The following is a 14,052-nucleotide window of genomic DNA, read 5'->3' on the forward strand; positions in this document are numbered from 1 at the left end:
TAAAAAAATCCAAAACTGGGGGAAAAAAATCCCAAAATTGGGGGGAAAAAAATCCCAAAATTGGGGGAGAAAAATCCCAAAACGGGGTGGAAAAAAATCCTAAAATTGGGGGGTCCCCAGAAAGAATGGAGGAAAACTCATGGAAAGGGTCGCCAAAAAATGACAGGGGAGGGTCCCCCAAAATCCAGGGGGGTCCCCAAAATGGGGTGGGGGTCCCCCAAACCCAGGGGGGGTCCCCCAAAAAGAAAGGGGGGGTCCCCAAAAAAAGGAGAATCCCAAAAAAAGAATCCCTAAAAAAAGGGGTCTCCAAAGAGAATGGGGGAAAATTCATGGGGGGGGGTCCCCAAAAAATGACAGGGGAGGGTCCCCCAAAATCCAGGGGGGTCCCCAGAATGGGGTGGGGGTCCCCCAAACCCAGGGGGGGTCCCCAAATTGCGTTTTTTTTGGCAGTGCTGGTGCAGCGAGGCCCCGATGGGAAAGCGCAGCTGGTGCTGCTGGACCACGGCCTGTACGAGACCCTGAGCGAGAGGTGAGGGCACCCCAAAATCGGGGGCACCCCAAAAAACACCGGGGGACCCCAGAAAACACCAGGGGACCCCAAAAAACACGGGGGGACTCCAGAAAACACCGGGGGATCCCAAAAAACACGGGGGGATCCCAAAATTTACATACGGGGGGACCCCAAAAAACACCGGGGGGACCCAAAAAAACACGGGGGGATCCCAAAATTCCCGGAGGGACCCCAAAAAACACCAGGGGACCCCAAAAAACACGGGGGGACCCCAGAAAACACCGGGGGATCCCAAAAAACACGGGGGGATCCCAGAAAACACCGGGGGACCCCAAAAAACACCGGGGGATCCCAAAAAACACCGGAGGGACCCCAAAAAACACCGGGGGATCCCAAAAAACACCAGGGGACCCCAAAAAACACGGGGGGACCCCAAAATTCATCGGGGGACCCCAAAAAACACCGGGGGGACCCCAAAAACACCGGGGGACCCCAAAATTCCCAGAGGGACCCGAAAACCACGGGGGAAATCCCAGAATGGGGGAATCCCCCAAAAATTGGGAGGGGGGACCCCAAAAAATCCCAGGGGACCCCAAAATTCCGGAGGGACCCCAAAATCGGGGGGGACCCCAAAATACTCGAGGGGACCCCAAAATACCCGGGGGGGAAGTCCCAAAACCAAGGGGGAAATCCCAGAATGGGGGAATCCCTAAAAAAATTGGGGGGGGGGAACCCCAAAAAACACGGGAGGACCCCAAAACTCTCAGGGGAACCCCAAATCCAGGAGGGGACCCCAAAACACCCGGAGGGGACCCCAAAATTCCAGGGGGGAAACTCCAAAACTCCCAGAGGGACCCCAAAACCAAGGGGGAAATCCCAGAATGGGGGAATCCCCCAAAAAATTGGGAGGGGGGACCCCAAAACCGGGAGGGGGGGACCCAGAAAACCTGGGGGGACCCCAAAACTCCCAAGAGGAACCCAAAACACTCGGGGGGGACCCCAAAATTCCCCGAGGGGAAAATCCCAAAACTCCCAGAGGGACCCCAAAACCAAGAGGGAATCCCAAAAAAATGAGGGGGGGGGAAAGAACCCAAAAAAGGGGGTAACCCCCAAAAAAAGGGGGGGGGATCCCAAAAAAAGGGGGGATCCCTAAAAAGGGGGGAGGATCCCAAAATTGGGGGTCCCAAAAAAGGGGGGAATCCCCCAAAAAATGGGAGATCCCAAAAAAAGGGATAATTCCAAAATTGGGGGTCCCCCAAAAAAGCGGGGGGGGGTCCCCAAAAAATGGGGAGAGGTCTCAAAAAAAGGGGGGGGGAATCCCAAAAAAAGGGGGGATCCCAAAAAAAGGGGAGTCCTAAAAAGGTGGGGGGGGTCCCCAAAAAGTGGGGAGAAAATCCCAAAAAATGGGGGGGAGGACCCCAAAAAATGGGGGGGAAACCCCAAAAAAAGGGGGGGGTCCCAAAAAAGGGAGAAAATCCAAAAAAGGGGGGATCCCCAAAAAGAGGGGGGTCCCCCCAAAAAAGGCGGGGTCCCAAAAAGGGGGGAGATCCCAAAAAAGAGGGGGGGGGTCCCCAAAAAAAGAGGGTGGTCCCCAAAACCAGGGGAGAACTCAGCAAGGATTGAGTGTGGGGGGGGTTTCCCAAATTCCAGGGGGGGTCCCCAAATTCCAGGGGGGGTCCCCAAAAGTTTTGGGGTCCCCAAAATCCCCCTGTGCCCCCCCCGCAGGGAGCGGGTGTCGCTGTGCGGGCTCTGGAGAGCGATCGTGCTGCGGGACCACGGCGGGATGAGAGACAGGGCGGCCGAACTCGGGGTGCAGGGTGAGGGGGGACCCCAAAAATGGGGAACGGGACCCCAAAAATGGGGATGAGAGACAGGGCGGCTGAACTCGGGGTGCAGGGTGAGGGCACCCCAAAAACGGACCCCAAACATGGGGATGGGACCCCAAAAATGGGGATGGGACCCCAAAAATGGGGATGAGAGACAGGGCGGCTGAACTCGGGGTTGCAGGGTGAGGGGGGACCCCAAAAATGGGGATGGGACCCCAAACATGGGGATGGGACCCCAAAAATGGGACCCCAAAATGGGACCCCAAAAATGAGGATGAGAGACAGGGCGGCCGAACTCGGGGTGCAGGGTGAGGGGGGACCCCGAAAATGGGCCCTAAATTGGGAACGGGACCCCGAAAATGGGACCCCAAAATCCGGGGGGGACCCCAAAAATGGGGGTGGGGGGGATGGGAAAGCCCCCAAATCCAGGTGTGGGCGGGAGGGGGAACCCCAAAATTTGGGGGGGTTGGGACCCCAAAATTCCCGGTGGCCCTTGGGGGTCACCTGAGAGTACCTGGGTTACCTGGGGTCACCTGGGGATTATCTGGGGTCACCTGTGCTTACCTGTTCTCACCTGTTCCCAGACTATTTCCTACTCTCAGAGATGCTGATGCAGCTCTGGGTACCTGGAGTTACCTGGGGTTACCTGGGAGTTACCTGGGGGTTACCTGGGAATGACCTGGGGGTCACCTGGAGTTACCTGGGGGTTACCTGAGGGTTCCCTGGGCGTTACCTGCGCTTACCTGTTCTCACCTGTTCCCAGACTATTTCCTACTCTCAGAGATGCTGATGCAGCTCTGGGTACCTGGAGTTACCTGAGGGTTACCTGGGAATGACCTGGGGGTCACCTGGGAGTTACCTGGGGGTTACCTCAGGGTTCCCTGGGCGTTACCTGCGCTTACCTGTTCTCACCTGTTCCGCAGATTATTTCCTCTTCTCGGAGATGCTGATGCAGCGCCCTCTGGGCCGCCGCTCGCAGCTGCTGGGCCCTCAGGGAGCTCACCTGGGCGGGGTCACACACCTGCAGGGCTCACCTGAGGGTCACCTGAGCGCGGAGGAGCGGGGTTACATGCAGAGCATGGCGGCGCAGCGATTCCCGCACATCGTGCAGGTGCTGCGGGCGCTGCCCCGCCCCCTCCTGCTCGTCTTCCGCAACATCAACACCGTGAGGAGCGTGCACGGCGCCCTGGGGGCACCTGCCGACAGATACGGCATCATGGCCCGCAGGTGAGACCGTGTGTGTGTCACACAGGTGTGTGTGTGAGATACAGGTGTGTGTGTGTGATACAGGTGTGTGTGTGTGTGATACAGGTGTGTGTGTGTGTCACACAGGTGTGTGTGTGTGTCACACAGGTGTGTGTGTGTGTGTCACAGGTGTGTGTGTGTGTCACACAGGTGTGTGTGTGTGTCATACAGGTGTGTGTGTGTGTCACAGGTGTGTGTGTGTGTCACACAGGTGTGTGTGTGTGTGTCACAGGTGTGTGTGTGTGTCACACAGGTGTGTGTGTGTGTCACACAGGTGTGTGTGTGTGTCACAGGTGTGTGTGTGTGTGTCACACAGGTGTGTGTGTGTGTGTCACACAGGTGTGTGTGTGTCACACAGGTGTGTGTGTCACACAGGTGTGTGTGTGTGTCACACAGGTGTGTGTGTGTCACACAGGTGTGTGTGTGTGTCACCCAGGTGTGTGTGTGTGTCACACAGGTGTGTGTGTGTGTCACAGGTGTGTGTGTGTCACACAGGTGTGTGTGTGTGTGATACAGGTGTGTGTGTGTCACACAGGTGTGTGTGTGTGTGTCAGTGTGTGTGTCACAGGTGTGTGTGTGTGACACAGGTGTGTGTGTGTGTCACAGGTGTGTGTGTGTCACAGGTGTGTGTGTGTCACACAGGTGTGTGTGTGTGACACAGGTGTGTGTGTGTGTCACAGGTGTGTGTGTCACAGGTGTGTGTGTGTGTGTCACACAGGTGTGTGTGTCACAGGTGTGTGTGTGTGTGTCACACAGGTGTGTGTGTGTGTGTGATACAGGTGTGTGTGTGTGTCACAGGTGTGTGTGTGTCACACAGGTGTGTGTGTGTGTCACAGGTGTGTGTGTGTCACAGGTGTGTGTGTGTCACACAGGTGTGTGTGTGTCACACAGGTGTGTGTGTGTGTGATACAGGTGTGTGTGTGTGTCACAGGTGTGTGTGTGTGTGTCACAGGTGTGTGTGTGTGTGTCACAGGTGTGTGTGTGTCACACAGGTGTGTGTGTGTGACACAGGTGTGTGTGTGTGTGATACAGGTGTGTGTGTGTGTGTCACAGGTGTGTGTGTGTGTGTCACACAGGTGTGTGTGTGTCACACAGGTGTGTGTGTGTGTCACACAGGTGTGTGTGTGTGTCACACAGGTGTGTGTGTGTGTGTCACACAGGTGTGTGTGTGTGTCACAGGTGTGTGTGTGTGTGTCACAGGTGTGTGTGTGTGTGTGATACAGGTGTGTGTGTGTCACACAGGTGTGTGTGTGTGTGATACAGGTGTGTGTGTGACACAGGTGTGTGCGTGTGTGTCACAGGTGTGTGTGTGTGTCACAGGTGTGTGTGTGTGTGACACAGGTGTGTGTGTGTGTCACACAGGTGTGTGTGTGTGTGTCACAGGTGTGTGTGTGTGTGTCACACAGGTGTGTGTGTGTGTGTCACACAGGTTGTGTGTGTGTCACACAGGTGTGTGTGTCACACAGGTGTGTGTGTGTGTCACACAGGTGTGTGTGTGTCACAGGTGTGTGTGTGTGTCACACAGGTGTGTGTGTGTGTCACACAGGTGTGTGTGTGTGTCACAGGTGTGTGTGTGTCACACAGGTGTGTGCCATACAGGTGTGCCAGGTGTGTGTGTCCAATCTCAGGTGTCCACATTGTCCACCTCACTCTGAGGGCTCCTTGTGCCAGGTACGGCCTCACAGGTGAGCCCACAGGTGTGACCAAATGTGTTGACAGGTGTGTGCACAGGTGAGCTCAGGTGTGCTCAGGTGAGCTCTGGCTATCCCTGGCCAGGATTTGGGTGGTTTGGGGATGCCCAGGTGAGTTTTGAGAGGATGGGGGAGGGGTGTTGGGACAGCCAGGTGAGCTCCAGGTGAGCCCCAGGTGAGCCCGCCCCTCCCCCACAGCGCCGTGCGCAGCTGGAGCCGCCTCCGGGGGGGTCCCGGGGGGTCCCTGAGGCAGCGGCTGCACCTGGGCTGGGAGAGCCTCAAATTCGAGCTGGCCCTCAGGTAAGGGGGCACAGGTGAGGGGGAGGGGCTCAGGTGTGGGGGAAGGGCTCAGGTGAGGGGCTGAGGTATGGGGGAGGGGCTCAGGTGTGTCTGTAATCCCCCAGATGTGCCCCTCCCCCAGGTCTGTCTGTGACCCCCCCCCTCCAGGTGTGCCCCCTCCCCCCAGGTGAGCTCACCTGTCCCCAGGTGTGTCTGTAATCCCCCTAGGTGTGCCCCTCCCCCCAGGTGTGTCTGTGACCCCCCCTCTCAGGTGCGCCCATCCCCCAGGTGAGCTCACCTGTCCCCAGGTGTGTCTGTGACCCCCCTCAGGTGCGCCCATCCCCCCAGGTGAGCTCACCTGTCCCCTCCCCCCAGGCTGGAGTGGCTGCGTTTCCGTTTGGCCGAGGCCGCGCTGCGGCTGCTGAGCCGCTGGGGGGCGCTGCCCCTCGGGGAACACCTGCGGCAGGTGCTGCGAGCCTGAGGGGGGCGCCAGAGAAACCGGAAGTGCCAGAAACCCCCGGAACCACACACCCCCCCCCCCCCCCCCCCCCCAAATAAAACCGGCTGGGAACACCTGGATACACCTGAGCAACAGCTGGATCCACCTGAGAACAGCTGGGTACACCTGAGAACAGCTGGGTACACCTGAGAACAGCTGGGTACACCTGAGCAACAGCTGGATACACCTGAGAACAGCTGGGTACACCTGAGAACAGCTGGGTACACCTGAGCAACAGCTGGATCCACCTGAGCAACAGCTGGGTACACCTGAGAACAGCTGGGTACACCTGAGAACAGCTGGATACACCTGAGCAACAGCTGGATACGCCCCAAATACCCCCAAATAACAGCTGGATACACCCGAGGAACACCTGGACACACCTGAGGAACAGCTGGATCCACCTGAGAACAGCTGGATCCACCGACAATACCCCCCCAAAAACAGCTGGAAGCCCCCAAACCACCCAAAGGTCCCTGAACAAACAGCTGGAGGTGCCGACAATCATCCGAGAAACAGCTGGAAACGCCCCAAAATTACCTGAACATGCCCGGAAATACCCCCCCCCCCCCAAAAAAATGGTCGGAAACATCTGTACAACAGCTGGAAACAGCTGGAATACCCAAAAAACGCTCGAAATGACCCAAAACCCGTCCAGGAGAACCCAAAGGGACCCCAAAAATCACCTGAGAACAGGTGAGAAACACCTGAGGAACAGCTGGAAACAGCTGGAAACCCCCCAAACTGCCCAAATTCCCTGAAAAACAGCTGGAAATGCCGACAATCAGCTGAAAAACAGCTGGGAAACAGCTGGAACCAGCCCCCAAAATCCCAGAGAACAGCTGGCAACACCTGGGCAACAGCTGGGAATGCCAGAAAATACCAAAAACCCAGCTGGAAACACACCTGGGGAACACCTGAGAACAGCTGGAAACGCCCACAATACCCCAAGAAACAGCTGGAAACAGCTGGGAAGCACCAGAGAAACAGCTGGAAACCCAAAAATTCCCTGAAAAAACAGCTGGAAGCACGTGAGAAACATCTGGAAACAGCCCCAAAATGGGTTGGAAATGCTGAAAAGGCGCCTGAAAACGAGTCCAAACCAGCCAGGAAACATCTGTAAAACAGCTGGAAACGCCCCCCAAAAACAGCTGGAACTGCTAAAAGGCACCTGAGAAACAGCTGGAAACCCCAAAACCGCCCGAAAATTCCCCGAGAAACAGCTGGAAACGCTGACAATCACCTGAGAAACAGCTGGAAACAACCCCAAATACCCACCCCCCCCCCAACAGCTGGAAACCACCAAAATAAAAAAAAACCCACTAAAAATCCCATAAAAAATAAACTGAAAGACCCCAAAAATATCCCCAAAAATCACCTGGAACCCCCCCAAAATCCCCCAAAAATCCCAAAAAATCAACTGAACCTCCCCCAAAAAATCCCCCCAAAATAAACTGAAACCCTCTAAAAAAAAAATCCCCAAATCCACCAAAAATCCCCCCTAAAAATCTGAAACCCCCTTAAAAAAATCCCAAAAAATGAACTGAACCTTCTCCCAAAAATCCCCCCAAAAAATCCCCAAAACCAACTGAACCTCGCCCCCAAAACACCAAAAATCCCCCTAAAAATGACCAAAAACCACAAAAATCCCCCCCAAAATCCCCAAAACCCACCAAAAATCCCCCAAAATCCCAAAAACCACCAAAAATCCCCCCCCAAATGACCCAAAAATCCCAAAAAACACCAAAGAATCCCCCCCCAAATGACCCAAAAATCCCAAAAAACACTAAAAATCCCCCCAAAAACTAAAATCCCACGACCCCCTCCCCTAAATTCACTGTGAACCCCAAACCACTGTGAACCCCAAAATCCCCCCAAATAAACCCAAAACCGGAGCTGAGTCAGCGTTTTATTACAAACGGGGATTTGGGGGAATTTTGGGGATTTTTTGGGGGACTTTTTTTTGAATTTTTTTTTTGGATTTGGGGATTTTTTGGGGGATTTTTCTGGATTTTTTTTTTTTTTTTTGCATTTTGGGAGTTTTGGGGGGAATTTTGGGGATTTTTCGGGGGATTTTTTTGGGGATTTTTTTTTTTATTTTGGGGATTTTTTGGGTGGAATTTTGGGATATTTTGGGGATTTTTTGGGTGGAATTTTGGGATCTTTTGGGGATATTTTGGGATATTTTGGGGTCCCTCAGAAGTGGGCGGTGACGCGATCGATCTCCAGGAGGTCGTCCAGGATCTGTGGGGGGGAGGGGAGAGAGGTCAGGAGCTCACCTGGCCCAAATCTCACCTGTCCAAAACCTCACCTGGCCCAAACCTTACCTGGCTTAAACTTCACCTGTCCCAAATCCCACCTGTCCAAAACCTCATCTGATCCAAAGCAGCCCCACACCTGTGTGAACCTCACCTGTCCTGAATCTCACCTGTCTCGAATCTCACCGGTGCCAAATCTCACCTGGCCTGAACCTCACCTGTCCAATCCTCATACTTGTCCTGAGCCTCACTTGTCCTGAATCTCACCTGTCCCAAACCTCACCTGGCCAAAACCAGTCCCAGCCCCACACCTGTCCCTGTCTCACACCTATCCCTCACACCTGTCCCTGTCTCACACCTGTCCCAGCCCCACACCTGTCCCAGGTGTGACTCACGATGTCAGGTGTGGTCCCGATTTTCTTGGCCAGCTCCCCCCTCTCCATGGCGCTCAGGTAAAGGAACCTGCCCAGCAGTTCCCCGTCCAGGACGTTGCGCACGGCGTTCTGCAACAGGCGCCGCTCAGACTGCAGCAACCTGAGACAGGTGAGACACGACAGGTGAGACAAGACAGGTGAGACAGGACAGGTGAGACAGATGGGACAGGTGAGAGATGGAACAGGTGAGGGACAGGTGAGACAGGTGGGGGACAGGTGAGAGGTAGGACAGGTGAGACAGGTAAGGGATAGGACAGATGAGGGATGGGGACAGGTGAGACAGAGGACAGGTGAGACATGGGACAGGTGAGACAGGTGAGGGACAGGACAGATGAGACAAGATATGGTGGACAGGTAAGGGAACTCAGGTGTGTACAGGTGTACCCCAGGTGTGTACAGGTGTATCCAGGCGTACTCCAGGTGTACCCCAGGTGTGCTCCAGGTGTGTGCTCACCTGAAAGCGCGGGGGTTGAGGCCGGCCAGGTGTGGCAGGGCGGAGCTCAGCGCGTTCTGCAGCATCAGCAATCTCCTGTAGGTTTTCTCCTGCATCGGCAGCAGCAGCCCCAGGCCCCCGTCCAGCGTCGCTGCGGGGACCCCAAATCCTGACTGACACCCCAAACCCCAAACCCGACACCCAAAACCCCAAACCCTGACACCCCAAACCCCAAACCCCAAACCCTGACACCCCAAATCCTGACTGACACCCCAAACCCCAAACCCCAAACCCCAATCCCGACACCCCAAACCCCGACACCCCAAATCCTGACTGACACCCCAAACCCCAAACCCGACACCCCAAACCCCAAACCCTGACACCCCAAACCCCAAACCCCAAACCCCAAACCCCAAATCCTGACACCCCAAATCCTGACTGACACCCAAACCCCAAACCCCAAACCCCAAATCCCAAACCCGACACCCCAAACCCCAAATCCCGACACCCCAACCCTGACACCCCAAACCCTGACACCCCAAACCCTGACACCCCAAACCCTGACTGACACCCCAAATCCTGACACCCCAAATCCAGGTGTGTCCCCAGGTGTGTCCCTGTCCCCAGGTGTGTCCCCAGGTGTGTCCCTCACCGAACCAGGTGATGTGTTTGTTCTCCCAGGTGTATCCCCAGGTGTGTCCCTGTCCCCAGGTGTGTCCCTGTCCCCAGCTGTCCCCAGGTGTGTCCCAGGTGTGTCCCTCACCGAACCAGGTGATGTGTTTGTTCTCCCACGTGTGTCCCTGTCCCCAGGTGTGTCCCCAGGTGTGTCCCAGGTGTGTCCCTCACCGAACCAGGTGATGTGTTTGTTCTCCCAGGTGTGTCCCTGTCCCCAGCTGTCCCCAGGTGTATCCCAGGTGTGTCCCTCACCGAACCAGGTGATGTGTTTGTTCTCCCAGGTGTGTCCCCTGTCCCCAGGTGTGTCCCCAGGTGTGTCCCCAGGTGTGTCCCTCACCGAACCAGGTGATGTGTTTGTTCTCCCAGGTGTGTCCCTGTCCCCAGCTGTCCCCAGGTGTGTCCCCAGGTGTGTCCCTCACCGAACCAGGTGATGTGTTTGTTCTCCCAGGTGCTGGAGCGCCGGTTGGGTCCCTCGGCGTGCCCTCGGCACGGCGTTCGCCAGAACGTGTTGACGTGGGCGCCCACGTGGAAATCGGCGCGGCGCAGCAGCCGCAGCCCCCCGAACGACTCCTTGGCTGGGGGGGGACAGGTACGGCTCACCTGGGCTCACCTGGGCTCACCTGAGCTCACCTGAGCTCACCTGGGCTCACCTGGGCTCAGCCGGGCCCCGCCCCGCTCACCTTCAGGCAGGTACATGTACACCAGCAGGTTGCGGTCGCGGTCGGAGACTGCGGGGATGGGAGGTGGTGAAGTGAAGCCAAATTGATGCAAATTTATGCAAATTCAACCCAAATTCAACCCGAATTGGAAACAAATTCAATCTGAATTTAGCCAAATTCAACCCGAATTTACCCAAATTCTACCCAAAATTCCCCAAATTGGAAACAAATCCAATCCGAATTTAGCCAAATTCAACCCAAATTTACCCAAGTTCAGCTGAATTCACTCAAATTTAACCCAAATTTACACAAATCCAACCCAAAATTCACCGAAATTCAAATCAAATTCAACTCAAATCCAAACCAAAATTTACCCAAATTTACCCAAACTCGACCAAACCCAACCAAATCCATCCAAACCCAACCCAAATTAAACCAAATCCAACTAAACCCAACCCATCCCAAATCCATCCAAACCCAACCAAATCCATGTGAACCCAACCCAACCCAAACCCAACTCAACCAACCCCAACTAAACCCAACCAAACCCCAACCCAACCAAACCCAACCCAACTCAACCAATCCAAACTCAACCAAAACCAACTCAAACCCAACTAAACTCACCAATATTGAACCAAACTCAACCAAACCCAGCAAAAACCACCCAAACCCAACCCAAACTAAACTAAACCCAACCCAACCCAACCCAACCCAACCCAAACCCAACCAAACCCAACCCAACCCAAACCCAACCCAACCCAAACCCAACCCAACCCCAACCCAACCCAAACCAAACCCAACCCAACCCCAACCCAACCCAAACCCAACCAAACCCAACCCAACCCAACCCCAACCAAACCCAACCAAACCCAACCCCAACCAAACCCAACCCAACCCAAACCCAACCAAACCCAGCCCAACCAAACCCAACCAAACCCAACCCAACCCAACCCCAACCAAACCCAACCCAACCCAAACCCAACCCAACCCAGCCCAACCCAAACCCAACCCAACCCAACCCAAACCAAACCCAACCCAACCAAACCCAACCCAACCAAACCAAACCCAACCCAACCAAACCCAACCCAAACCCAACCCAACCCAACCCAACCCCAACCCAACCAAACCCAACCCAACCCAAACCAAACCCAACTCAACCAACCCCACCCCAACCTTTACCAAACTCATCCCCCCCCCCCGGCCCGGGGCCGTGTCCGTACCCAGGAATCCCAGCTGGGTGCCGTCCACCATGAAATCCACGCTGTAAACCTCCAGCGGCTTCGCGTCCTGCCGGGACACACCTGTCACCGTCACCTGTCACCGTCACCTGTCACTGTCACCTGTCACTGTGACTGTCACTGTCACCTGTGACTGTCACCTGTGACTGTCGCCATCACCTGTCACCTGTCACTGTCACCGTGTCACCTGTCACCATCACCTGTCACTGTGACTGTCACCTGTCACCATCACTGTCACCTGTCACTGTGACTATCACTGTCACTGTCATTGTGACCTGTCACTGTCACCTGTCACCATGTCACCTGTCACCATCACCTGTCACTGTGACTGTCACCTGTCGCTTGTCACCGTCAACACCCTGGCACCGGGGGTGGCACCTGGGCATCCCCCAAGAGCCCCGAGTGTCCCTCAGGTGTCTCCTGGAACCTTCAGGTGACACCCAAGACCCTCAGGTGACCCCCAGGTGTTCCCTGGAACCCTCAGGTGTCCTCCAGGCCCCATGGGGACTTTGGTGGCCCAAGGCAGGTTTGGGGGCCCCAGGGTAGCTCAGGTGGCCCCGTGAGGGTTTGGTGGCCATGTGGGGAATTTGGTGGCCCCAAGGCCAATTTGGTAGCCCCATGGGGGTTTAGTAGCCCCATGTGAGTTTGGTAGCCCTGAGGCCAGTCTGGTAGCCCCATGAGGAGTTTGGTAGCCCCAAGCCCAGTTTAGTAGCCCCATAAGGATTTAGTAGCCCCATGAGGAGTTTGGTAGCCCCAAGCCCAGTTTGGTAGCCCCATAAGGAGTCTGGTAGCCCCGAGGCCAGTCTGGTAGCCCCATGTGAGTCTGGTAGCCCTGAGGCTGGTTTAGTAGCCCTATGAGGAGTTTGGTAGCCCCAAATCTGGTTTAGTAGCCCCATGGGGGTTTAGTAGCCCCATAAGGAGTTTAGTAGCCCCATGAGAAGTTTGGTAGCCCCATAAGGAGTTCGGTAGCCCCATGTGAGTTTGGTAGCCCCAAGCCTGGTTTAGTAGCCCCATGTGAGTCTGGTAGCCCCAAGCCCGGTTTAGTAGCCCCATGGGGGTTTAGTAGCCCCATGAGGAGTTCGGTAGCCCCATGTGAGTTTGGTAGCCCCGAGGCCGGTTTAGTAGCCCTATGAGGAGTCTGGTAGCCCCATGGGGGTTTAGTAGCCCCATGTGAGTCTGGTAGCCCCGAGGCCGATCCGGTAGCCCCATAAAGAGTTTAGTAGCCCCGAGGCCAATCCGGTAGCCCAAAGGGCGCACCCGGCTGACGAGGGACAGCGTCTTGCTCTCCTCCTGGTAGCGCAGCAGCGAGATGCTCTTCATGAGGTCGGCGGCCAGGATGAAGCTCTTGACGCTGATCATCTGGTGGATGTAGAGCTGCGTGTCGATGAACGCCATCCCCGTCAGCTCGTTGTCCTTCAGGCTCCACAGGAAGATCTGGGGGGACACACCGAGGTCACACTGGTGGCCACTGACGCCTCCTTGGTGGCCACTGACATCCCCTTGGTGGCCACCTCAATACAAACTCAACTGATGTTGAGTGGCCACCAAGGTTGGCTCGTTGTCCTTCAGGCTCCACAGAAAGATCTGAGGGGACACCCTGAGGTCACACTGGTGGCCATTGACACCTCCTTGGTGGCCACTGACACCTCCTTGGTGGCCATTGTCATCTCCCTATTGGCCACCTCAACCCAAACCCAATGAACGTTGAGTGGCCACCAAGGTTGGCTCGTTGGCCTTCAGGCTCCACAGGAGGATCTGAGGGGACACCCCGAGGTCACACTGGTGGCCATTGACACCTCCTTGGTGGCCCCTGACATCCCCTTGGTGGCCACTGACACCTCCCTGGTGGCCCCTGACATCTCCCTATTGGCCACCTCAACACAAACTCAACTGATGTTGAGTGGCCACCAAGGTTGGCTCGTTGTCCTTCAGGCTCCACAGGAAGATCTGGGGGGACACCACGAGGTGACCATGGTGGCCAGTGACACCTCCTGGGTGGCCACTGACACCTCCTTGGTGGCCACTGTCATCTCCCTATTGGCCACCTCAACCCAAACCCAATGAACGTTGAGTGGCCACCAAGGTTGGCTCGTTGGCCTTCAGCTCCACAGGAGGATCTGAGGGGGACACAGGGACGCCTCAATGGCACCGTGGGCTCCCCTCAGGTGTGCCCAGGTGTGCCCAGGTGTACCCAGGTGTGCCCAGGTGTACCCAGGTGTGTACCCAGGTGTGCCCAGGTGAGTACCCAGGTGTGCCCAGGTGTACCCAGGTGTACCCAGGTGTGCCCAGGTGTGCACCCAGGTG

The 14,052-nt window shown here is 56.0% G+C and overlaps 2 protein-coding genes across 3 annotated transcripts in view; one reads left to right on the forward strand and one right to left on the reverse strand.

Annotated features, from left to right (window-relative positions):
* Positions 1–450: 450 nt before the first annotated feature.
* Positions 451–6,087, forward strand: ADCK5 (aarF domain containing kinase 5; the record flags this gene model as incomplete). Its single annotated transcript, XM_088180702.1, is given in 5 exon segments — positions 451–529; positions 2,237–2,328; positions 3,261–3,564; positions 5,472–5,573; positions 5,928–6,087. Coding segments are annotated over 5 exon segments (683 nt in total), but the record flags the coding sequence as incomplete, so codon positions are not given.
* Positions 6,088–7,973: 1,886 nt separating this feature from the next.
* LOC106864324 (cleavage and polyadenylation specificity factor subunit 1) overlaps positions 7,974–14,052 on the reverse strand; it is a 40,533-nt gene continuing 34,454 nt past the window's right edge. The window contains exons 31-38 of one of the 2 annotated variants that reach the window (XM_088180692.1): positions 13,006–13,182; positions 11,731–11,797; positions 10,532–10,579; positions 10,271–10,426; positions 9,198–9,327; positions 8,705–8,843; positions 8,215–8,295; positions 7,974–8,181 (exon numbers count right to left, since the gene is read on the reverse strand). In XM_088180692.1, coding sequence (XP_088036818.1) covers positions 8,248–8,295; positions 8,705–8,843; positions 9,198–9,327; positions 10,271–10,426; positions 10,532–10,579; positions 11,731–11,797; positions 13,006–13,182 — 765 coding nt within the window. In that variant the 3' untranslated portion in view covers positions 7,974–8,181; positions 8,215–8,247. Of the gene's footprint in view, positions 8,296–8,704; positions 8,844–9,197; positions 9,328–10,270; positions 10,427–10,531; positions 10,580–11,730; positions 11,798–13,005; positions 13,183–14,052 lie in introns of both variants that reach the window. The other variant, XM_088180687.1, reaches the window with a different exon arrangement.

This window comes from Sturnus vulgaris, chromosome 1, assembly GCF_052056855.1.
Source record: "Sturnus vulgaris isolate bStuVul1 chromosome 1, bStuVul1.hap1, whole genome shotgun sequence".
NCBI lineage: Eukaryota > Metazoa > Chordata > Aves > Passeriformes > Sturnidae > Sturnus > Sturnus vulgaris.